The 23,855-nt window shown below is 43.5% G+C and overlaps 2 protein-coding genes across 2 annotated transcripts; one reads left to right on the top strand and one right to left on the bottom strand.

Moving 5' to 3' along the window:
• Positions 1-1,372: 1,372 nt before the first annotated feature.
• Positions 1,373-13,598, bottom strand: pglyrp6 (peptidoglycan recognition protein 6). The gene is made up of 5 exons (XM_031295144.2): positions 13,057-13,598; positions 9,218-10,030; positions 7,181-7,391; positions 2,847-3,141; positions 1,373-1,614 (listed from the first exon to the last, which is right to left on the bottom strand). The coding sequence occupies exons 1-5, from the start codon at positions 13,121-13,123 to the stop codon at positions 1,600-1,602; spliced, it is 1,401 nt and encodes a 466-aa protein (XP_031151004.1). The 5' UTR covers positions 13,124-13,598; the 3' UTR covers positions 1,373-1,599.
• A 3,588-nt stretch (positions 13,599-17,186) lies between these two features.
• On the top strand, positions 17,187-23,680 carry trappc5 (trafficking protein particle complex 5). Its single transcript, XM_031295157.2, has 3 exons — positions 17,187-17,317; positions 20,569-20,841; positions 23,094-23,680. The coding sequence occupies exons 2-3, from the start codon at positions 20,572-20,574 to the stop codon at positions 23,388-23,390; spliced, it is 567 nt and encodes a 188-aa protein (XP_031151017.1). The 5' UTR covers positions 17,187-17,317; positions 20,569-20,571; the 3' UTR covers positions 23,391-23,680.
• Positions 23,681-23,855: the final 175 nt, after the last annotated feature.

Genomic DNA, 23,855 nt, shown 5'->3' on the forward strand with positions numbered 1-23,855 from the left:
TTCATTACATTACATTACATTACATGTCATTTAGCTGACGCTTTTATCCAAAGCGACTTCCATTTGCTATATATCAGAGGTTGCACACCTCTGGAACAACTAGGGCTTAAGCAGTGGTGTAGTCTAATGTATTGTAGTGGGTATGCTGTACTGTATATATTGGCCAGAATCTGCCTTTGGGTGAGGGGGGGGGGGCATATCATAGTGGGGGATCTGGGTGTCCTCCCCCAGGGAAGTTTTGGTCATAAACGACTTCATTTCCTGTATTCTGATACTCTTTTATGCACCAATTTACGGTGGAAATCCCTTTATTTAGCCTATGTGAAGAGCGAAAACAGATGCAAATTTAAAATATAATGGAAAGTATGTTGTTGTGTGGCATTGGGCATTTTTAAGTGGGCATATGAAAATCCCGGAGCTTTCTTAGTGGGTATACCTGCGTATCACAAAGACTACACCACTGGGGTTAAGTGCCTTGCTCAGGGACACATTGGTTGATGTATCTCAGTGGGAATTGAACCCAGGTCTCCCACACCAAAGGCATGTGTCATATCCACCACACCATCACCACCTGTGTAGGAGCTACGTACTGTATGTTGTTTATGGTCTCATTTTATATTATTCATTGATCATTATATTGTAGGTGGTGGGCGTGTTCATCGTGGCTTGAGCGGAGGTGATGACATTATATCTGTTTGTGTACCTGTTCACCTGTTGTTTTTTTGGGGCTTTGACAGAGAGGGGGGGTGAGCCTGGGAGCGACACACTTTCTGTTGACCGCATCACTAACGCACTTATTTCGACTCACAAAGTAACTTTACATTTGGTAACTGCAGTACTAGTTATCGAGCACGTCACAGTGTGTTTATGCATCTATCAGTGTTTAGTCCCTTAAAAGTAGTAATACCACAGCAGTGGTGGAATGTATAAGTACATTTACTCCATTACTGTACTCAGGGGTGTAGCACCAAATTCTGGGCCCTGTAGAAAGGCATTTTCTATGGGCCCTCCTCACATGAGGGCCCGGAATACTCAGTCCCCTTTTTCCCCGAAGTCCAACGCCTCTGACTGTACAGGACAAATGTTGAGGTACTTGTACTTTACTTGAGTCTTATCTTTTCATGCCACTTTCTACTTCTACTCCGCTACATTTCAGAGACAAATATTGTACTTTTTACTACACTACATTTCAGATAGGGCTGCACAATTAATCGCAATTTTATCCAAATCGCAATACGGACTAGTGCAATATCCAAATCGGAGGATATATTTGTAAATATGTAAATATGTGTCAAACTCCAAATCCTATCCTACAGACAACAGAAAACATCTTTGTTTGGTACAGATCCTCGCAGAAATCACACTATCCTCATTTTCATTTTGTAAATTTTAATATTTTTGAATGAAAACGAGAATAACGATACAAACATGATCATTCTCTCCAATATCTGCATTTCACAGGAATCACACAAGATTTCATGCAACAGTGTGTCGGTGTTCACAAGAAAGTGGCAACAATCAGAACATATGAATGAGACAAATACTGATTGTGCTTCTGGTTTATTGAAGGCTCTCTTCCTCTTGTCAAGCAGATCGTTTTCATTTCTTTACCTCCTAAAAAGAATTAAAAAAATAGGGGATCAAAATGAATTCAGATTAGGAAAAAAAGTGAAACAGTTATGCAGTGGTGGAAGAAGCATTAAGGTATTTTACAAAGTAATACATCAATGTAAAAGTACAGTATATTCAGTAAAATAATGAAGGGTAGAACTGCTTTTTTATTAAATTTATATATATATATATATATATATATATATATATATATATATAGTGAATGTAAGCTGGGCTTTTATTGTGAAGGGTAGACACGGAAGTAATTGCAAAAAAAAAATTCTCAACCGGTTATTGCTCGGTCGCTTAGTTTAATTCACAGTTTATTAATGTCCAATATCCAACGCTGTCCTAACTGCTTCAAAATCCAAAGCCCAAGTTGATTGGGTACTCAGGAAACCAATGAGAATGAACGGTTCACAAGATGTATTTCAAAGACACAAATACACACACACACACATACAGAGAGAGAGACACACACACACACACATACAGAGAGACACACACACAGACACAGAGAGAGAGACACACACACACACACACACACACAGAGACACACGCACACACACAAACACACACACACACACACGCACACACACACACAGAGAGACACACACACAAGCACACGCACACACATAGACACACACAAACACACACACAAACACACAGACAAACACACACACACAGACACACACACACACACACACACACACAGACAAACACACAACAAATGTTTGTTTCACTATCTTTGTGGGGACCCGTCATTGACATAATGCATTCCCTAGCCCCTTACCCTAACCTTAACCATCACCACTAAATGCCTAACCTTAACCCTTACCCTCACCCTAACCATAACCTAATTCTAACCCTAATCCTAAAACCAAGTCTTAACCCTCAAACAGACCTTTAAACTTGTGGGGTCCAGCATTTTGGCCCCACAAAGCTGTCGGGACCCCACAAGTATACTGGACTCCCCGGTTTTTGGACCCCACGAATATAGTAAAACAAGCACACACACACACAGACACAAACACACGCACAGACACACACACACAAACACACGCGCACACACACACCGACATGCACACACACACACCAGACACACACAAACACAAGCACACACGCACACACACACACACACACACACCAGACACACACACACACACACACACACACAAACACAAGCACACACACACACACACAGATGTCCTGATGTATTAGAGAGGTGTACGTACTCCATAGTGTCCCCAGCCTCTGATCTCGTTGTAGAGAGCGTCCCCGGGACAGGAAGTGTTCACCACCTGTCTGTGCCCCTGCAGGGTGAAGGTGGCTACCAGCCGCCCGCCCCCGATGGCGCAGGACGCCAGCTGATCTCTCACCAGCCCCATGGCATGCTGGGAGGGCAGAGTGGAGGCGTAGTCTCCGATGAAGGAAACCCCGTAGCCTATGGAGTTGTGTCCGAGTGTGTGGGCGCCTCGCCACAGCCAGCCACGGCCCTCGTAGATGTTCCCGTCAGAGCCGGCGACGAAGCTACGGGAATACAGAGTCATCTTACTGTACGTACACACCACCGCCGACTTGAGCTGCAAAGAAGCTCTGGCCGCCCGGTCAAGGACGCTTGTCAGAAAGTCCGGGGAAGCTGTTTGAGGCTTTGGCCGCTCTGAAGCAGCGTGAAGGATGTCTATATTCTGATTGGTTGCCGCTGCTTGCCGCTGAACCGCGTGTTAGCTCATTACCATAAAGTTGACCTACTTTCAACTTTCTGATTGACGCTCTGGTCGCTCAAAACGTGACGCCGACATATTTTCCGCTCCTTGCAGCTGAGAGAAGCAGCTTCCATTGAAAATGAATGACTTCCTGTGTCTTTAGAAGATCAAGTCGGCGGCGGTGTGTACGTACAGTAAGACATTTGTAGGCAGGGTTATTATAGTGAACTATCTCCACAGCTCTGCGGAGGAAGGTCTGGCTAGTCCACACTAGAGTCCGGATCGGGCCGCATTTTTCTGACCGAGCCCGGCCCGAGTCCAACAGGCTTTAAAGTGCCCATATTATGAAAAAAATCACTTTTCTAGGATGTGGGGAGTTATTTTGTGTCTCTGGTGCTTCCAAACGCATACAAACTTTGATAAAATCCATCCATGGTGTTTAGAGTGAGATACAGTTTCTGAAAGTGTCCTGCCTTCAGTCTCTGGGTGAGCTGGTCAAAATCTGCACGGCTTTCTACGTCACTGCATTACGACTCAAGTCTGTTCGGTGTGTTCGTGCCGTCGTCCGTTGGAGCAGCCGTCGGCCTTCATTTTGGCCGACCTGACATGTTCAGTCGGAGACAGGGCAGTCGGGACTATTAAAATCTTTAAAATCTTTTAAACTGACCTTTGTTGATCTGAAATGAAGACAGATTCAGCAACTGCACGGCCTATTTCTCTCTTCAACTGTTTTCAGAAACACGTTTCGGTGAACTATTTTAGTCCAATATGAGATCGTATTCTGAACGAGTCGCCATTAATGGCCGGTTGAAAAATCCAAAATCTGGAAGCAGCAGCCAGACCCAAGTGCGTGTTCATCCAATCAGCTGCCGGTTTTCATTTTTGGGCGACAATACAGATTAGCGCCGCCTGCTGTTATGGAGACGTATTACGTCTCGTCTCTTCGGTGTTCTGAGGAACTTTTTGGACCAACTCGGGGAGACTGATCAGTCACACTGGCTTTACTGCCGACGGTCGGCCGTCTGGTCGGTGTGTAACGGCCTTTAGTCGTGCAACACAAAACTCAGATTGGACAGATAGTCTAGCTAGCTATCTGGATTTACCCAAGGGGGTCAGCTTCTCCTCACAACGCGTAGCTCCTATGGCGCCATTTTGATGCTACCAAGCCATCAGCTCCCGTTAGCATCCCATTGACTACCATTCATTTTGACGTCACTTTGACAGAGAATAACTTTACATCTGAAGAGTTTAAAGACTCTATTTGTCCATTGTTTATTTCTAAAGAAACACGACAATGTATAAAAGGCTCCATTACCTTGTAGCTCACGTTATGGCTCCGTAGCAGACGTTTTTATAAAAATAGGCTAACGATTGGGTCATAACCACGAGACTTACTGTCTCATAGTAGAGGAATTACCGTATAGTACAGGAGAAGCTCTCAGGCAGTTTGGACTTCCATTAGCTGTTTAAGTTTAATTACTAATGTTAACTATCATTTTAGTGATCAATAATTAGCCTGTGTCTATGTTATCTCCTTACATATACCTACGCTCTCCGTCTCTGCTAGATTGGGAATGATTGAGATTTCTCTTGGCACAGCTACCAGAAGACTTCCAACTTTCAGGCAGGTTGCTCACGTCACATCTACGTCTTCAAGCTCAGTTGGAGGCTGCTCAGTAACGCTCAGCCATCACCGGGAAAGAGACTTCTAATGTCCTTCACTGGTCTCCGTCCAGAGACACGGGATCTGTTGGTCCATTCTATATACAGTCTATGGATTTACCCTGCAGAGATCTGAGGAGCAGTTAACCATAGTCCTCAGAAATCCACCACAGTTTAGAACGCCAACACAAAGAAAGAGGAAGGGGACGGACATCCGGCCGAAATTAGGGACACCCGGCAGAATTTTTACATGTCATTTAGCTGACGCTTTTATCCAAAGCGACTTACAATTGCTATATATCAGAGGTTGCACACCTCTGGAGCAACCAGGGGTTAAGTGTCTTGCTCAGGGGCACATTGGCCCAATCCCAAAGTGAGCCCTGAGGACTGAGGACTTAACTGATCCCAGGTGCTGAGTGAGTGAGTGTGTGAGGCCACATGGGCTCAGATAGGTAGAAATGGGACTGGGACAGCACTTCACAAGATCACATGTTACCTTGGCGATTAATAACAAAGATGTTGCTGACACTTGCCGGTTTGGGAATTTTCATTTTAAGTTTGTAGCTTTCCACGCGGCCAAGGCCCAGGAGACGGCTGCCTGATTCCACGTTTTCAACCTCTTGTTTTACGAGCTGGACGACAGGCTGGTCTGTGCTCCGTGGTCGTGTGTCGTGCTGTTGTTTACATTTGTAATTTCCAGATTTCCCTACGGTCTCCGCGGTAAACATCACAACGCTTTGAACTGTGGGTAATTCCCTTTGGTGAAGTCTGCATCGATGCAGACTCACAGAAAGGGCTCGGTAAGTGTATACTCAAACTCTCATGCCCTTCAATGCAACATTGGGACAACCCTAAGCCCTTACGAATTTCGCGAGCACCAAAGTCCGTGAGTCTGTGAGTGGGATTGGGCCATTGGTTGATGTATCGCAGTGGGAATCTAACCCAGGTCTTCCACACCAAAGGCATGGGTCATATCCACTGCTCCATCACCACCCATTTGGGCAGCACCATGGGTGGTCCCGTAAATGAAATGTCATGGATACAGACTAACTCAAACTAAACTAAAATGAAATAAAAACTGATTGAAAAGTAAAAACCCATAATAACCTTGTTTGTAAGTTTGATGCTAAATTCCACGTATGTAGCCTACAGCGCCACTGTCGCACGTAATGCTTGCTCTTGGGGGAATTACTGGAATTGTTGGGTCTTTGTAAACTATAGAGTGTGGTCTAGACCTAGCCTCGTGAGACCATCCTGATCTCGCGAGCTCTAGTTTTCCACTCTCAGATCAGTCTGGCATCTTGAGACAGAACATTTGGAGCCGTTCGCTAAACGACCGACCAATCAGCGTTGGTTTTGAGGCGGGTTTAGGTGTGACGCAACGAGAAGCAACTGTTCAGTCTAAACAACGTGGCGGCTTCCACGGATGAGATGAGCGTAGCTATCGCGCAAGTTTTATCCAAATTAGAAAGTATTCCTTCATTGAAAGAAGAGCAAAACACGGCACTGGAGGCTTTTCTCAGAGGAAAAGATGTTTTTGCTCTTCTCCTGACTGGTTTCAGCAAGAGTTTGATATATCGTTGATCTGATTGGTTGATTTGGCCCGTCTATCACCAACATAGGTGGTGATAGACAGATGGTTTATCCAATCAGCTAACCAGGATTTTCGCCCCTTCCCAAAAGTTCTCCAACGAAAAGTTCCCAGATGGATTGCTTGGCATTTGCTCGGCATGGGGGAGTCAGGTTAGTCTAGACCAGGGGTCACCAACACGGTGCTCGCGGGCACCAGGTAGCCCCCAAGGACCACATGAGTAGCCCTCAGGCCTGTTCTAAAAATGAAAATTGAATATTGATATCTGTTTCCCACCTTGTTAAGTCATTGTTGATAATTATTGATAATGAGAAATCATTAATGTGATCAGTGTCTTCACATAGATGAGTATCATTAATCATTAATAATCATATATAACTAAAGGCAAACTGAGCAAATTTGTTATTTCAGAAGAGTGTATCAAACTGGTAGCCCTTCCTATGACTCAGTACCCATGAAGTAGCTCTCAGCTTCTAAAAGGTTGGTGACCCTGGTCTAGACCTACTCTATATGTAAAGTGTCCTGAGATAACTCTTGTTATGATTTGATAATATAAATCAAACTGAATTGAATTTATTTAACCCGAGACCTAAACCCTGGCTGCTCGTACCTGTATCCGATGTCGTCCCAGCCTCTGTCGTCCTGGTGGAAGCGCTGCATGGAGCGCATGTCTGCCGAACACTGCTGGAAGGTGAGACAGGGCTGGCCCGGCGTGTGAGTGTGGTGGATGTACATGAAGGAGAGAGGGAGGGACAGGTTGGTGGGGGTTCCTCTGTACGGCTCTGCACCCCACATACAGCGAGGGATGATGGGGGGGCAATCTGAAACACATTCATAATGTTTAGTTTCGCATTGCCAGACGCTGCAGAGGAAGGTCTGACTAGTCCACACAGCATTCCTGGATGGGAGAACAACCTGCTCTGGTTCATCGGCATTTCTGTAAACCAATCACAATCATCATTAGTGGGGCTAAGCTCCGGACGGAGCCACGGTGCCTCTGCTAAATAGTCTCAGGAAGGAACTTGTTTTGGTGCAACGTGTACGTTAAAAATTTGTTTTAGTCGTGCAACAGAAAACTCAGATTGGACAGATAGTCCAAGACGAATATGATTGATTTAAAGAAATGCAAACAATCCCAGAGCGTTTTTTTCCTCCTATTCCAGAATGCATCTGTGGTGTAGCCAGACCTTCCTCCACAGCGCTGTGCAGGAAGTCCTGACAAAGCGAGGCTAAGGCCGGCCACACACTGGCTGCGTGGCGTGAGCGTGGCGTGTCCGTTGCCTGGCAGCTGCGTGGCGTTTTCTATGTCTTTACACACCAGAAAGGTGTCTGAGGCGGCGCTGCTGCTGCTAGCCTTGTCTGGACACATGGATGTTTCCCATGAACATAAACATAAATATATACTGATCTGATTACAGCAGAGACAACGTCAGCCGTGGGCAGTATTGGCGGCAAAATAGGCTACGGAATATTTCCTTCTGTATTGACAGGTGAATTGTTTGAAAATCGATAAGTATTTATTATTATTTTTTTAAATTACATTTATATCTACATTAATGTCAGGCTCAAAACTCACCTTTTTACATTGGCCTTCCCGGCATCTTAATTGTCTTATCCTGCTATGTTTGTAATTAAGTGTTTGTCTTTTGATGTCGTTTTAGCCTAAATCACTGATTTGTAAGTGTATTTTATTTTATTTTATGACCCTGTGGCTAATGCGCTATGTACAGCACTTTGGTCAGCGCGAGCTGTTTTTGAATGTGCTATAGAAATAAACTTTACTTACTTACTTACTTACTTACTAATGTCAAAACCTCGAGACTGTCGTGTGAAGTGAGGATGGTGGACCCAAATGCAGAGAGCAGGCGAAGGAGTATGAGCACGAGGATTTATTAAACACAAAAAACAGGAGCAAACCAAAGGCGGTCCAAAAATGGAGCAGGCAGAAAACAACAGAACAGGCTAAACGACGAGCTGACAGGAACAAAACCAGACACAGACACAAACACTAACATACATACAAACTGACAGCACCAGGACACAAAATGATCTGACAAAAGACAAGGGGAAGACAAAGACTAAATACACAGGGTAACGAGGAAACAAGAGGCAGGTGACACAAGGGCTGGGAAACAGGTGGAAAACATCAGGTAATCACACAGGCGGGAAAACACAAAGTAAAGCTAAACAAGACAAGACAGAACAGATTATCAAAGTAAAACAGGAAACAAGCAAAATACAGAACAGACACGGACTACAAAAATAAAATACACACCACCCATAACAGAGACTTTCAAACATCAACATGTCATTTATTAATATGTATTTGTGTCAAAATGACATATAAACATCTTTTTGTATTCTATGTTGCCTGGAAACGCTTCCAACACACTTGTGTGTTGTGTGAAAAATAGGCGTCGGTTCTATTTCTAGCATGCACGCGTTTTCGGCACGGCTCGGGCCGCGCCTGACACGCTCACGCCACGCTCACGCCACGCTCACGCCACGCAGCCAGTGTGAAGCCGGCCTAAGTGTTTCCCAAAGCCCAAGATGACGTCCTCACATGTCTTCAAATGAGAGACTATTGTAAATGGATAATAATCAAGACAATTCTTTCACTTCCCCTGTGGTTGGGTCTGGTGCTCACCCATGTACTTATGGACAAACTCTTTGATTCTCTCTTTCACCACAGCCCTCAGCTGCTTCTTCGTCTTCACGGCCATCTTCGGGCGTCCCTCCAGGCTCCGCTGCAGCTCCACGGATTTCACAAGCTGTCTCTCCAGTATTTGAGGAACGAGCAGCCCTTTAAAGTTCTCCCTGCGACGCCTGCTGATGATTGGTGGGGCGCCGTCCAGTCCTTCGCTCCCCAGCTTGCGGCTGTAGTACTCTGTCAGCAGGCTGCTGAGCTTCATGGGCCGTTGGGATTGGGCAGAGACCTCCATGCCTAGAAGAACGCCATCCATGCCGCCGTAGACCTGAGCGGTGGTGAGAACAGACGGGCTCTCCAGGAGGGTGAAGACCTGCGGGGAGGTGACGTTGTCCCAGCAGCCGTCTGGTCCCAGACGCTGGGTGACAGCAGCGCTTTCCAGATCTTTGGCAAGAGTGAGCTGGTACAGGCTACGCACACGGCCTGCAGTCTTGGGCTGCAAGCCCGCCTCGATGCCCAGAAGGAGCGGTGCCAGGGCGACAGTGGTGCCATCTGAAGTCAGAACCACACCTTCCTCTTCCGAACTTTCAGTCACTCTGTGAGGCACAGCCTTGCTGATGTAAGCAGAGAGGCTCGGGCTCATTTCAGGACGGCCCGAATCGGGGTTACCGAGGAAGTGCCGAATGAATGCATCGTCGACGCCGGCCACCTGGCGGAGCATCCTCAACACGGCAAGCGGCTCTGACCCCGGTGACCCGTCTTCCACCTGCTTCACTGCCTCGATGAAGTCATCCATGTGTCTGGAAAATAAAGCTGGAGACGAGAACAGGAAACACATGAATGTCCTCGTCATTCAGAAGAAAAAACATCTCTTCAGCCCAACACAACTTCAGCCTTAAAGTGCCCATATTATGAAAAAAATCACTTTTTCTGGGATTTGGGGTGTTATTTTGTGTCTCTGGTGCTTCCACACACATACAAACTTTGAAAAAAACCATCCATGCTGTTTAGAGTGAGATACGGTTTCTGAATGTGTCCTGCCTTCAGTCTCTGGGTGAGCTGGTCAAAATCTGCACAGCTTTCTACGTCACTAGCTGAGACGAGGGGGCTAGGGGGCTAACCGTTAGCATGCTAGCTCGTTCTGTATGGCAAAACATTGCTACAACACACACTAGTTCACCCTAATCTACAAAAGAACTACTTCCATGTCCCTGATCTGCAGGTATTCCACACAAAGTTGGAAGTACGCCCTCGTTTAGAAGAAGTCTCCCGGCTAATCCTGCCTTGTACTACTGAAGTTGGAGAAACAGCTAGCTAGCTCATGTAGTCCTTACCTAGCTACTGAGCATGTGGTCTTACCTAGCCACTGGTTTATCGGCATTTCTTTAAACCAATCACAATCATCGTGGGTGGGGCTAAGCTCCGGACGGAGCCACGGTGCCTCTGCTAAATAGCCTCGGGAAGGAACTTGTTTTGGTGGAACATGTGTACGTTCAAAAGTAATTTTAGTCGTGAGGACTATGGTTAACTACTCCTCAGATCTCTGCAGGGTAAATCCAGACAGCTAGCTAGACTATCTGTCCAATCTGAGTTCTCTGTTGCACGACTAAAACTACTTTTGAATGTACACATGTTCCACCAAAACAAGTTCCTTCCTGAGACTATTTAGCAGAGGCACCGTGGCTCCGTCCGGAGCTTAGCTCCGCCCAAGATGATTATGATTGGTTTAAAGAAATGCCAATCAACCAGAGCACAATTTTCTCCCATCCCAGAATGCTGTGTGGACTAGACAGACCTTCTTTCACAACGCTGTGGAGGAAGGTCTGGCAAAGCGAGACTACCCCCTCTTAGTCGACTAATCGGTCATTTTGGTCTTAGTCGACTTTGATTTCTGTTGTCCATTAGTTATTTTTTCTAGCTTCTAGCTCACCCAGTGTGTGCGCCCCATGTAGGCAGAGTCCTATCCAGTGGCCCGGGTTCAAATCCGACCCGCGGCCCTTTCTGCATGTGGTCCCCCCTCTCGCTCCCCTTTCCTGTCTTTAAGCTATCCTATCATTTAAAGGCTGTAAAAGCCCAATTATCTTAAAAAAAACCTAAAAAACTTCACAGATCTGTCGATTAAATCAACCAATCAATTAGCGGACAAAATCATAAGAGTGTTAGTAGTCCACTTTGTTTAGTCGAGGACAACCCAAAATAGAAAAAAATAGTTACTACTAGGGGTGTCACAATTCAACCCAGTCTCACGGCAGTTCGTGAAATGGTCACGTAATTTAATCTATTTGATTCGTTTGAACTAATGTATTTTAATGGGAAGCATCTTTCGTGATCACAGCACGGAATGAGAAGATGACCTAGCACTGAGAGCAACTACGGTAGAGAGTCGTATGAAAGCCTGAAAATCCCATAGACTGTATATAAGAATGGACCAACAGATCCCATTGCTCTGGACGGAGACCAGTGAAGGCCGTTAGAAGCACTTTTCCGGTGAGCGCTGAGCGTTACTGAGCAGCCTCCAACTGAGCTTGAAGACGTAGATGTGACGTGAGCAACGTGTCTGAAAGTTGGAAGTCTTCTGGTAGCTGTGCCAAGAGAAATCTCAATCATTCCCAATCTAGCAGAGACGGAGAGCGTAGGTATATGTAAGGAGATAACATAGACACAGGCTAATTATTGATCACTAAAATGCTAGTTAACATTAGTAATTAAACTTAAACAGCTAATGGAAGTCCAAACTGCCTGAGAGCTTCTCCTGAACTATACGGTAATTCCTCTACTATGAGACAGTAAGTCTCGTGGTTATGACCCAATCGTTAGCCTATTTTTATAAAAACGTCTGCTACGGAGCCATAACGTGAGGTACAAGGTAATGGAGCCTTTTATACATTGTCGTGTTTCTTTAGAAATAAACAATGGACAAATAGAGTCTTTAAACTCTTCAGATGTAAAGTTATTCTCTGTCAAAGTGACGTCAAAATGAATGGCAGTCAATGGGATGCTAACGGGGGGTGATCGCTTTGTAGCATCAAAATGGCGCCATAGGAGGTTCGCGGTCTGAGGAGAGGCTTACCCCCTTGGAAAATCCGCATAGGGAGGTTGGTCGGGGGGGGTGGATGGGTTGCAATTGTTGGTATTATAAAAAAAACGTGCTGACCATCACAAAAAAAACGAGATAAACGTGTTTGTGTACACAAATCAAATAGATTAAATTATGTGACCATTTCATGAACTGCCGTGAGACTGTGTTGCACAATTTCAATTTCAGATCAAGAATCGATTAAAATGAGCTTTCTAATTTTTCAACTTTTGAAATCAAAAAGCAGGATCAGCTATTCCCCAAGTTTTTTTTTTGCCCCAAAAATTTGCCAAGTAGTCCCACAATAAAGAATCTCAGCTGAAGATGTGTCAAGAAACATAAATGTACTGAAGTCAATACAGTTGCTGTCAAAAAACCTGAACACATTTACTGCAAATACATTCAATGCAGTGGTGTAGTCAACGTGATACGCAGTATATATGCAGTATACCCACTAAGAAAGCTCCAGGATTTCCATATACCCACTTAAAAATGCCCAATGACACGCAACAACACACTTTGCATTATATTTTTGACATATTTTGAATTGTCATCTGTGTTTTTCTTCTTCACATTGGCTAAATAAAGGAATTTCCACCGTAAATTCTTGCATAAAAGTGTATCAGAATGCAGTAAATTAAGTTGTCATATATATAGGCCCTTACATATACAGTACACAGTATAGTCACTACAATACATTAGACCACACCACTGATTCAATGCATCTAACAAAACTGGTAAAGACAAAGACAAATGTCATTACCTTCTGCATATGTGCCGACCAACACCATAACCAGAGCCAGCGTCCGTTTCCAGCCGCCTGTTTCCATCCTGAGCCGTGAAAACCTTCAGCTCCAAGCTCCAAATGTCTGCTACCATGTTGTAGCTCTCCCTGTTTTATACAAGTTCACATGCTGAGTAAGTGGGTGGTTATGCAACTGTTGTGGACACACTGTAGATACGCCTGCGTTCAATCTGTGGTTGGCGTGGCCCGCTGAGCAATGTGGGAAACTGCCACCTGCGTTGTGTGGTCAGTGTAAAGTCATTTGTCCTCACCGCCCCAGGGTTAACACACTCTGTGTCGATGTGACGGACACGGACATTTTCGAGAAATTCTCAACTTCTGTAAATCTCAGTCAGCTCTTTTTCCTAAATGTAGCAGGTGCTTGGGAAATAAACCTCCTGGGAGTTAATGTAAGCCAGTATAGCAAACTCTTACACGCCTGTACAAATCATTGGCAGTCCTCTCTGAGGCAATACATGTACGTTCTCACTGATATTCAGAAAACTGAGGAAGTTCCCGAAGCATGAATCACGTGTGTGTTCTGGTTAGCAGTGACAGAAATATATCTGCATCAGTGACGGACTGGCCAGCTGGAATTTGGGCAAATGCAAGAAGGGCCGCCCCCCTATGGACCCTTATGGGCCACTGTGCTGCAAATGCCATGGCCGTTTTTTGATCCCAGTCTGTCACTGATCTGCACTCTGATTTTTGAAGAGGTGCATTAACTGTTAAGACCAAAGAGACACAGATACGTGCTTACAGCAGTGATCTGATGACAATAACAGGAAGTGAATGTAGTCTGTACGGGTGAAGTGGAAAATACATTGCAGAAGGTGTGGGATGCAAATAACAAAGGTCAAAGATATGAATCAAGACAGATAAGGTAATGTTCCCGAGACTAAAATGCACAGGTGTTAACTACTAACTCTCACGGGCAGCTCTATGTCCACAGTGCTGCAGACTAAGGTCTGGCTACAACACAGATGCATTCTGGGATAGGAGAAACAAACGCTCTGGGTTGTTTGCATTTCTTTAAACCAATCACAGTCGTCTTAGGCCGGTTACACACTGGATGCGTCGCGCGAGCGTGGCGTTTCTGTTGCGTCTCAGAAGCGTGGCGGCTGCGTGGATGTTTCTGTGTCCTACCACCAGAAGCGTGATGACGCGGCGCTGCTCCTGCTGCTAGGTACAGGGAGGGCTGATCTCGGGACGTAGCGCCGACACATTCAAACTCTGACAAATGGGTAAGTGGGCTGTCTGTTTCTAACAACTTAGTGTAGCTGTAGAGAGCCTATAGAGCCTCTCTGATGTTGGCCGTCACTCAGAACACACACTACGTTGTTATTGTAGCCTCTCCTCCCCTTTATATATCGGCTTGTTCGACGTATGGGGAGAGAGTTGTTAAACATAAATATATAGCTACTGATCTGATTAAAGTAAGACAACGTCGGCAGTATTGACTGAAAAATATGTTACAGAATATCTCGTTCTGTATGACAGGTGCTATATTTGAAAATCTTTTCTTGGAAATTTTTTATTACATTTATATCTACATTGATGTCAAAACCTCGAGACTTTCAAACATCAAGATGTTATTTATTAATATGCATTTGTGTCTAAATGACATATAAACATATTTTCCTATTCTATTTTGCCTGGAAACGCTTCCAACACGCTCGCGCCTCGCATGAAAAATAGGCGTCGGTTATATTTCTAGCAGGAGTGGCTCGAGACGCGCGTCTCACGCAGGCAGTGTGTAAGCTCTAACCTGTTCACATGGGAGCCAAAATATAAACGGACACGCCACGCGGCTGACACGCTCGCGTGACGCATCCAGTGTGTAACCGGCCTTAGGCGGTGCTAAGCTCTGGTCGCAGCGACGGTGCAAGGGGGTAAGCGAGCATCCTGAAAGCGTACCTGCTACACAACACGGTCTCACGGCAGTTTGTGTAACTGTCACGTTATTTTAATCTATTGATTTGTGTACAACAACACGTTTATCTCGTTTTTTTTCGTGGTGGCCAGCACGAAATGGGAACCTTCTATTCAGAGGTTGGGTTTAGGAAAAACACAACGGGGAAAGGACGCCTCACACGCCGTATTCGTGCTGTGATCACGAAATATGCTTCCCATTGAAATACATAATTTTACATTTTTACACGAATCAATAGATTAAAAATAACGTGACATTTACACAAACTGCCGTGAGACTGGGTTGTCCTACGGGGAGATTCTAAGGCTACCAAGCCATCACCTCCCGTTAGCATCCCATTGACTGCCATTCATTTTGACGTCACTTTGACAGAGAATAACTTTACATCTGAAGAGTTTAAAGACTCTATTTGTCCGTTGTTTATTTCTAAAAAAACACGACAATGTATAAAAGGCTCCATTACCTTATAGCTCACGTTATGGCTCCGTAGCAGACGTTTTTATAAAAATAGGCTAACGATTGGGTCATAACCACGAGACTTACTGTCTCATAGTAGAGGAATTACCGTATAGTACAGGAGAAGCTCTCAGGCAATCAGGGGGACGTGGAGGCAAACAGTCAAGGGAGAAGCCCATAGAGAGTCCATGAAAGCATCGGAACAATATATTTCAGCAACGTTTTGATGGATTGGAAATACTTTGGTATGTCTGCTAGATTGGGAATGATTGAGATTTCTCTTGGCACAGCTACCAGAAGACTTCCAACTTTCAGACAGGTTGCTCACGTCACATCTACGTCTTCAAGCTCAGTTGGAGGCTGCTCAGTAACGCTCAGCCATCACCGGGAAAGAGACTTCACTGGTCTCCGTCGAAGTCTAGGGCGTGGCTGTGTCCATTTCTTTCGCTGTCTATGCGATGGTGGCTCTGCTAAATAGTCTCAGAAAGGAACTGGTTCTGGTGGAACATTTGCACCCCGCAAAAGAAAACTCCACAAACAATATTAAATGAAGTTAACTGTTGACACAACACAGTACCGTGAGCTATTTAAATTAGCTGATACATGGTTACACCTCATTGGCTCTTACCAGTGTATCTCTGTGTGTACTTCGTCCACAACAATCCCACCAATCAGTCCCCAAACCTCCCAGTTAGAGAGGAAATGATCTAAACATATTCTTTATAAATCTCTACAATCATTCCCTGAAAGAACCAAGCAGGTCTGACTTTTTGCACGATCCAAATATTCTCCAAAACTTGCTATTTTCAGCGTGTAGCTCGCTAGCTCGAAGGTTGGTGTTGTTTCCCAAAGAGAACAGAGTTTGAGAACAGAGACAGAGAGAGACGAAGGTGAGGGGCCTACGGGCGCCTGACTCACTTTACTTGCCGTGACAAGTCACAATATCTGCTGTGAAATCTTTTGTTATATTTGTGCAGATTGTTTTTGTACTGTTGTGAATTTGCAATAAAGCACCCACAAAATAATATATATATATATATATATATATATATATATATATATATATATATATATATATATATATATACACATATATGCATATATAAAATGTATATGTATATTTATATATTATTTTTATATATTATATATATAATATAAAAGCTAGCCTCAGAGCACACTTGTTTCTATGTCTGCAAAATAATCTGATTTACAGATAATTTTTATAGTATATATATATATATATATATATATATATATATATATATATATATAGAAAATGTTTATATATATATGTATATATATATGTATATATTCGTTTTATATTATATATGTATATATATATATACATATATATATGTATATATATATATGTATATATGTATATATTATTTTTATATTATATATATGTGCATATATATATATGTATATATTATTTTTACATTATATATATATATATATATATATATATATATATATATATATATATATATATGTATATATATATATATATATATATACATATATATATACATTTTTATATATACTGTAAAAATTATCTGTAAATCAGATTATTTTGCAGACATAGAAACAAGTGTGCTCTGAGGCTAGCTTGGTTATCAAATCAGGTTTAGGCATGGAGTGAGATTGGCCAATCAGAGGCAGAGTAAGGCAGAGTAGGGCGGGACATGCCTCGTCATCCTATGAAACGCAAGTTGTCTTCCGGTACAGTAGGTGGCGCATTGTCCCTGAACATTGGTTTGTAGTTCGTCAATAAAAACTACAGAAGAGGAGACGTTAAGGAGGAAGAACAAGAATAACGACTGCACAGTCGCTTTTATATTCTCTAACAAGGTTGGTTTATCTACAAAGAAATAAGTAACGTTATATACAAGTGGGGTTTTAAAACGTGTGTGTTTCCGCTGCTGGGAGCGCTCGCACGCACTTATCGCAACAGGAAGTACCAGCTATGGTGTTTTGCTAGCTAGCTAGCTAGCTAACAGCTAACGGCTAGCGGTGATCAGCTGTTTGTTGTGGACATTCTAAAACGCTTAACGTGGAAAAGTTTAACGTGGTTTAATGTACCTAAACAATGATCAATGATTACCAAATTTCTCTCTCATGTTGCTCCTCATAACCACTGAAAACTGTCAAAAAATCAAACCCAAAGTCCTATTATTACGGACGTTATCTGACGTTAAGAGTTTCTGCTCCATTAGAGCCTATTGTAAGGAAAAGGCTTAACGTGGTTTAATGTACCTAAACAGATGATCACCACATTAATGTGACCATGAAATCCCAAAAGGTGTAAAACCAGTAGTGAGTTGGTGTTAGTGGTGTTTATACACGGTAGTTAAAAGAAGTGTAAAACGGCAATAAAAAGCCAAAAACATTTGAAATAAATGGAGAGAAGCGTCGACAAGTGCACGGTCCAACGGAAGACAACACAAGGCTTAACGTTAGTTTAGGAGACCTCGGGCATTGTTAAAGTAAAAGGGAGAAAGAAATTAAGGAAAAAACAGGGAGAAAGAAACATGCATAAGCTTAGACAGTGTGCCATTTGTATAAATGCGAAAATCCATAGTCTCCCTAAGGAGAAATTAGTTTTGGACACTGGGAGACATTGCTGCAAGAGTTACAATAGACACACATAACCAGCACACAAAAACAACTGAAAGACAGATGTACAGTGAACATTTGGGCTACTCAGAGAGCTGTGCAAATTGCAAATTACCATTTTCTATACTTGTGCAAAAAAGCCATCCTTCCTACATTCTTCTGTTCGCCCATACATGCTTTACAAACACTCATTCCTACTTCCATAAGCATCCATGCATTCAGTCATAGATAAACATTCATTTATCCATTCATATATATCCATACATTCATAGTGAGAACTGTCAGTATGACAGTGAGCTTTTGTACACCCCCTGATTAATGTTTGCACAAAACCATACAGCCTTCTTTTCCTTTCTAAAATAATTATATTGTTCATGTTTTTTAGCGTCTTTTTATGTGTTTTATTGTAATATTTATTAGGGTTAGGGTTGACGCTAAAGATAAACAGTAAATAAATATAAGTGAAGAGAATAAATAGTTGAATGGTAAATGTATGTTTGTATTTATTTACTATACAGTCCCATTTTGTTAAATACAGTAGTGGGGCTTTTGCATAATTAGGTTTTACAGATCTGTTGATTAAATCAATTAATCGAATAGTTGTGAAATTGTAGGAGTGTTAGTCGACTAAGGCCGGCTTCACACCGGCTGCGTGGCGTGATCGTGTCGGCTGTGTGCCGTGAGCGTGACGGCTGCGTGGCATGAGCGTGACGGCTGGGTGGCGGGATGGTGTCGGCTGCGTGGCGTGATCGTGTCGGCTGCGTGGCGTGATTGTGACGGCTGCGTGGCGTGATTGTGTCGGCTGCGTGGCGTGATCGTGACGGCTGCGTGGCGGCTGCGTGGCGTGATTGTGACGGCTGCGTGGCGTGAGCGTGTCGGCTGCGTGGCGTGATCGTGTCGGCTGCGTGGCGTGATCGTGTCGGCTGCGTGGCGTGATCGTGTCGGCTGCGTGGCGTGAGTGTGTCGGCTGCGTGGCGTGATGGTGTCGGCTGCGTGGCGTGATGGTGTCGGCTGCGTGGCGTGATCGTGGCGGCTGCGTGGCGTGATTGTGACGGCTGCGTGGTGTGATCGTGTCGGCTGCGTGGCGTGATTGTGACGGCTGCGTGGCGTGATCGTGTCGGCTGCGTGGCGTGATCGTGGCGGCTGCGTGGCGTGATGGTGTCGGCTGCGTGGCGTGATCGTGGCGGCTGCGTGGCGTGATTGTGACGGCTGCGTGGCGTGATCGTGGCGGCTGCGTGGCGTGATCGTGTCGGCTGCGTGGCGTGAGCGTGACGGCTGCGTGGCGTGTCTGTTTTTATTTCGGCTTCCCATGGTAACAGGTTAGAGCGTGCACACTGCCTGCGTGACACGCCCTTGTCAGGCGCGGCTCGAAAACGCGTGCATGCTAGAAATAGGACGAACGCCTATTTTTCACGCGACACGCAAGCGTGTTGGAAGCGTTTCCAGGCAACATAGAATACAAAAAAGATGTTTATATGTCATTTAGACACAAATACATATTAAATAAATGACATGTTGATGTTTGAAAGTCTCGAGGTTTTGACATGAATTCAGATATAAATGTCATTTAAAAGAATAATAATAATTATCGATTTTCTAATATTGCACCTGTCAATACAGAAGGAAATATTCTGGAGCCTATTTAGCCGTCAATCCTGCTGACGTTGTCTCTGCTGTAATCAGATCAGAATATATTTATGTTTATGTTTATGAGAAACATCCAACAAGGCTAGCAGCAGCAGCGCCGCGTCAGACACCTTTCTGGTGGTCAAAGACATAGAAAACGCCACGCAGCTGACACGCCACGATCACGCCACGCAGCCAGTGTGCAGCCGGCCTAAGGACAGCCCTACTAGAGATCATGTTTTAAATTCCATCAAAATACTCAACACAAAGCTTCCTAACTAGACACTCCCTCCAGAAAAACATGATTATGCAATCTCATAATTCAATGCATAATCAGCCAAACTCCACATATTTATTTCGGGGGTCGCATTTTTTCAAATACGCCACATTTTCGCCGCATAAATTCCCGATTTCTACGCAAAATATGCAGGGCTTGCGTGATTTCATAATCCCCGCATTTCCATTGCAAAAAAGTCACATATATCTTAGCAGAAAGTTGAAAAATGTTGCGTTTACTTCACACAAGAGCAGCCATTTTCCCCTGTTGCCATGGGAACGTTATGAAGTGACGTAATTACGCGACGTGAACATCATCGAAAAGCTGCAAACCCCGCGATGAAGCCACGATGAAACCGCAGTTTTTTCAAGTTCCCGCAATTTCATCGCATAAAATTGCGTAAATATCCCGCATATTCCATCACATTTTTTAAGAAAACGTGCCGCATAATCAAGGATTTTAGCCCAAAACAATCACAAAAAAACTCATATTTTTCTGGAAGGACTGACTAGACTATCTTAGACTAGTTCTCATTGATCTGCACACGTGTCAGAAGTTACTAACCTGTTAAATCCTCCGACAGAAAATGGACACGCGCTTCACTCGAGGGAAATCCAACATCTTGGAGCGACCCCTGACCCGACCCAAGACCGAGGTCAGCGTGAGCGCCTTTGCCCTCCTGTTCTCCGAGATGGTCCAGTACTGTCAGAGCCGCGTGTACTCGGTGTCGGAGCTGCAGACCCGTCTGGCGGACATGGGCCAGAGTGTGGGCGCCAGCATGCTGGACGTGCTGGTGCTGAGAGAGAAGAACGGCAAGAGGGAGACCAAAGTGCTCAACATGCTGCTCTTCATCAAGGTAAGTAGTGTTAAACACCGCTAAAATGTACCGTTAAAATGTACAATACTGGGCGCCTGGTTAGCTCACCTGGTAGAGCAGGCGCCCATATATAGAGGTTTACTCCTCGACGCAGCGGCCGCTGGTTCGACTCCGGTCTGCGGCCCTTTGCTGCATGTCATTCCCCCTCTTTCTCCCCTTTCATGTCTAAGCTGTCCTATACAAATAAAGGTCTGAAATGCCAAAAAAGATCCTTTAAAAAAATAAATAAATAAATAAAATGTACAATACTCTACATTTTGATCTTTTATATATTATTACAATACTGTACATTTTGATCTTTGATCTTTTATATATATATTACAATACTGTACATTTTGATCTTTGATCTTTTATATATATATTACAATACTGTACATTTTGATCTTTTATATATTATAATACTGTACATTTTGATCTTTGATCTTTTATGTATTATTACTGTATATTTGTTTTTAATACATATGTTAAAGTCAAGATAATATGTTGTTTGTATATCTGGAGTTGTAACAAAAATAATTTCCCCCTGGGATTATTAAAGTATGTCTGATTAGAGTTGAGGAGTCTCACATCTTCTCATTATTACTGGACACGGTTCATACGTTTTGAAGAAACCTGGAAAAGTTATGGAATTTGAAAAATGCAAATTCCAGGCCTGGAAAGGTTTTGGAAATATAACAAGACCCAGAACGTTTTGGAAAAGTCATGGAATTTTTTTTTTTTAACACAGCATAATATGATGTATATATTATATATAATAAATGTATTTCACGTCGTCCTAACCTCACCCTTATATTTCGGGAGCGATATTACGACTCCCACTATGAACCATATAAAGTCATTCATGTTATTGTTAAACCTCTGAGGGTAAACTTTAACACAGATTTATATTCTTATTGTATAACGTCGACTGACATTTTCAGGAATACATAGTCATGGAAATTTGCCGAAAAGTCATAGAAAAGTATTGGTTAAAATACGTCTGAACCCTGTACTGGAAGATCTCCCCAGCCCTGAGTTGAGTGAGGAAGAAAGTTAAGAGAGAGTTGGGGGGGGTCTGACAGCCACAAATCTCTTCATGTAACCTGTCCTGTTAAGATAGTCGGATTTCAGTAAATATGACCTCCTAATGCTGCAAATTCAGCAAATGACCATTTTCAGTTCTTTACAACCTATAAAATGTTTTGAAACTCTGTTGTGCAGAATAATTTGGAACAGTGCATTTTGAGTTTTTAAAATTTTTTTATTATATTATTATAATTTACCGTTTTCATTGGGTGGTTCGTTCAGTGAAATTCGACTTATACCCTAACGGTTGGTGACTTATATATATATATATATACATACATACATACATACATACATACATACATACACACACAGTATATATTATCATTGGCATCGGCTATTTAGCAGTCCTTCCAGAAAAATGCGGAGTTTTTTTGTGATAGTTTTGGGCTAAAATCCTTGATTATGCGGCACGTTTTCTTAAAAAATGTGATGGAATATGCAGGATATTTATGCAATTTTATGCGATGAAATTGCGGGAACTTGCAAAAACTGTGGTTTCATCACGGCTTCATCGCGGGGTTTGCAGCTTTTCGATGACGTTCACGTCACTTCATAACATCACTTCATAACGTCACTTCATAACGTTCCCATGGCAACAGGGGAAAACGGCTGCTCTTGTGTGAAGTAAACGCAACATTTTTCAACTTTCTGCTAAGATATGTGTGACTTTTTTGCAATGAAAATGCGGGGATTATGAAATCATGCAAGTCCTGCATATTTTGCGCGGAAATTTGAATTTATGCGGCGAAAGTGCGGCGTATTTGAAAAAATGCGGCCCCCCGCATAAATATGCAGACTTTGGCTGATTATGCATTGAATTATGAGATCTCATAATCACGTTTTTCTGGAGGGACTGATTTAGGAAAATCAGTGTAAAATATCTTTTGCATAATAATTTGGAACACAGTGTAGTATGAGAAAAAAATGAGATTTTAACTGTGTCGGACACGGGCTGGGCTCGGACAGAAAACCGCGGCCCGATCAGCACTGTAATACGACCACTACGCACTGCTCTCGTGCCCGGTGTCGCCAGTTTCATCAATCACAGTGGAAGCGTAGTGTTGGAGCATCCGCTCTGCGTAGGTTACACGTGCAACGTAGCCGGCCTGCAAGAGTTGAGAAACTTTTTGCATCTTTAACGGTTTTATTTCCTTGTTTTTTAGGTTAATGTCTGGAAGTCTTTGTTTGGGAAGGAGGCGGACAAGCTGGAGCAGGCCAACGACGACGACAAGACTTACTACATCATCGAAAAGGAGCCACTGATCAACGCGTACATCTCGGTGCCCAAGGAGAACAGCAGCTTGAACTGCGCTGCCTTCACCGGCGGCATCGTGGAGGCCATCCTCACGCACAGCGGATTCCCCGCCAAAGTCACCGCCCACTGGCACAAAGGCACCACGCTGATGATAAAGTTCAACGAGTCGGTCATCGCCCGGGACAAGGCTTTGGATGGCAGATAGGGACGGACTGCAGAGAGGGGTTAATCAACACTGGGTGAAGTGAAATCATCATCCTGGTCCCGATCGTGTTTGTCGCTGACTGAATTTCTTCGTGATAACTTCTGAGACGGTGACGTCGTGAATGGATGAATGGAAGAGCAGAAAACATGCAGCTCGTTGGTTCAATCTTCCTGTTTTGTGGATCATCTCACTGCTGTTTTACCTCATAAATGGACACACTATTGTTTACTTCTAATTGTAATGTCACATCACAGCTCATTCATAAAAGATTAACATACACGGTTCAGCGTTTAGGTTCTTTTTCACTTGTCTAGTCGGGCAAAAACTGCTTGCCCAAAGTCAACTTTTACTGGCTGCTATACAAATAATTTTCTTTGTTTATTTAATACAAATTTGGGGGGAAAATAGCTTTTAAAAAAACACGGCAAAAGCGTAAAAAAAGACATAGCAAAAAAATATATATCC

The sequence above is a fragment of the Sander lucioperca genome, chromosome 21 (assembly GCF_008315115.2).
Source record: "Sander lucioperca isolate FBNREF2018 chromosome 21, SLUC_FBN_1.2, whole genome shotgun sequence".
NCBI lineage: Eukaryota > Metazoa > Chordata > Actinopteri > Perciformes > Percidae > Sander > Sander lucioperca.

What these genes read in the sequence shown, in the direction of transcription:
- pglyrp6 (XM_031295144.2), bottom strand. Translation starts at nt 13,123, where the DNA reads ATGGAAACAGGCGGCTGGAAACGGACGCTGGCTCTGGTTATGGTGTTG. An exon ending in GGTCGGCACATATGCAGAAG is followed by an intron (nt 10,031 to 13,056) that starts GTAATGACATTT and finishes TCTCGTCTCCAG; the next exon opens with CTTTATTTTCCAGACACATG. An exon ending in TGGGACGACATCGGATACAG is followed by an intron (nt 3,142 to 7,180) that starts GTACGAGCAGCC and finishes GTATTCCCGTAG; the next exon opens with CTTCGTCGCCGGCTCTGACG.
- trappc5 (XM_031295157.2), top strand. Translation starts at nt 20,572, where the DNA reads ATGGACACGCGCTTCACTCGAGGGAAATCCAACATCTTGGAGCGACCC. An exon ending in ACATGCTGCTCTTCATCAAG is followed by an intron (nt 20,842 to 23,093) that starts GTAAGTAGTGTT and finishes CTTGTTTTTTAG; the next exon opens with GTTAATGTCTGGAAGTCTTT.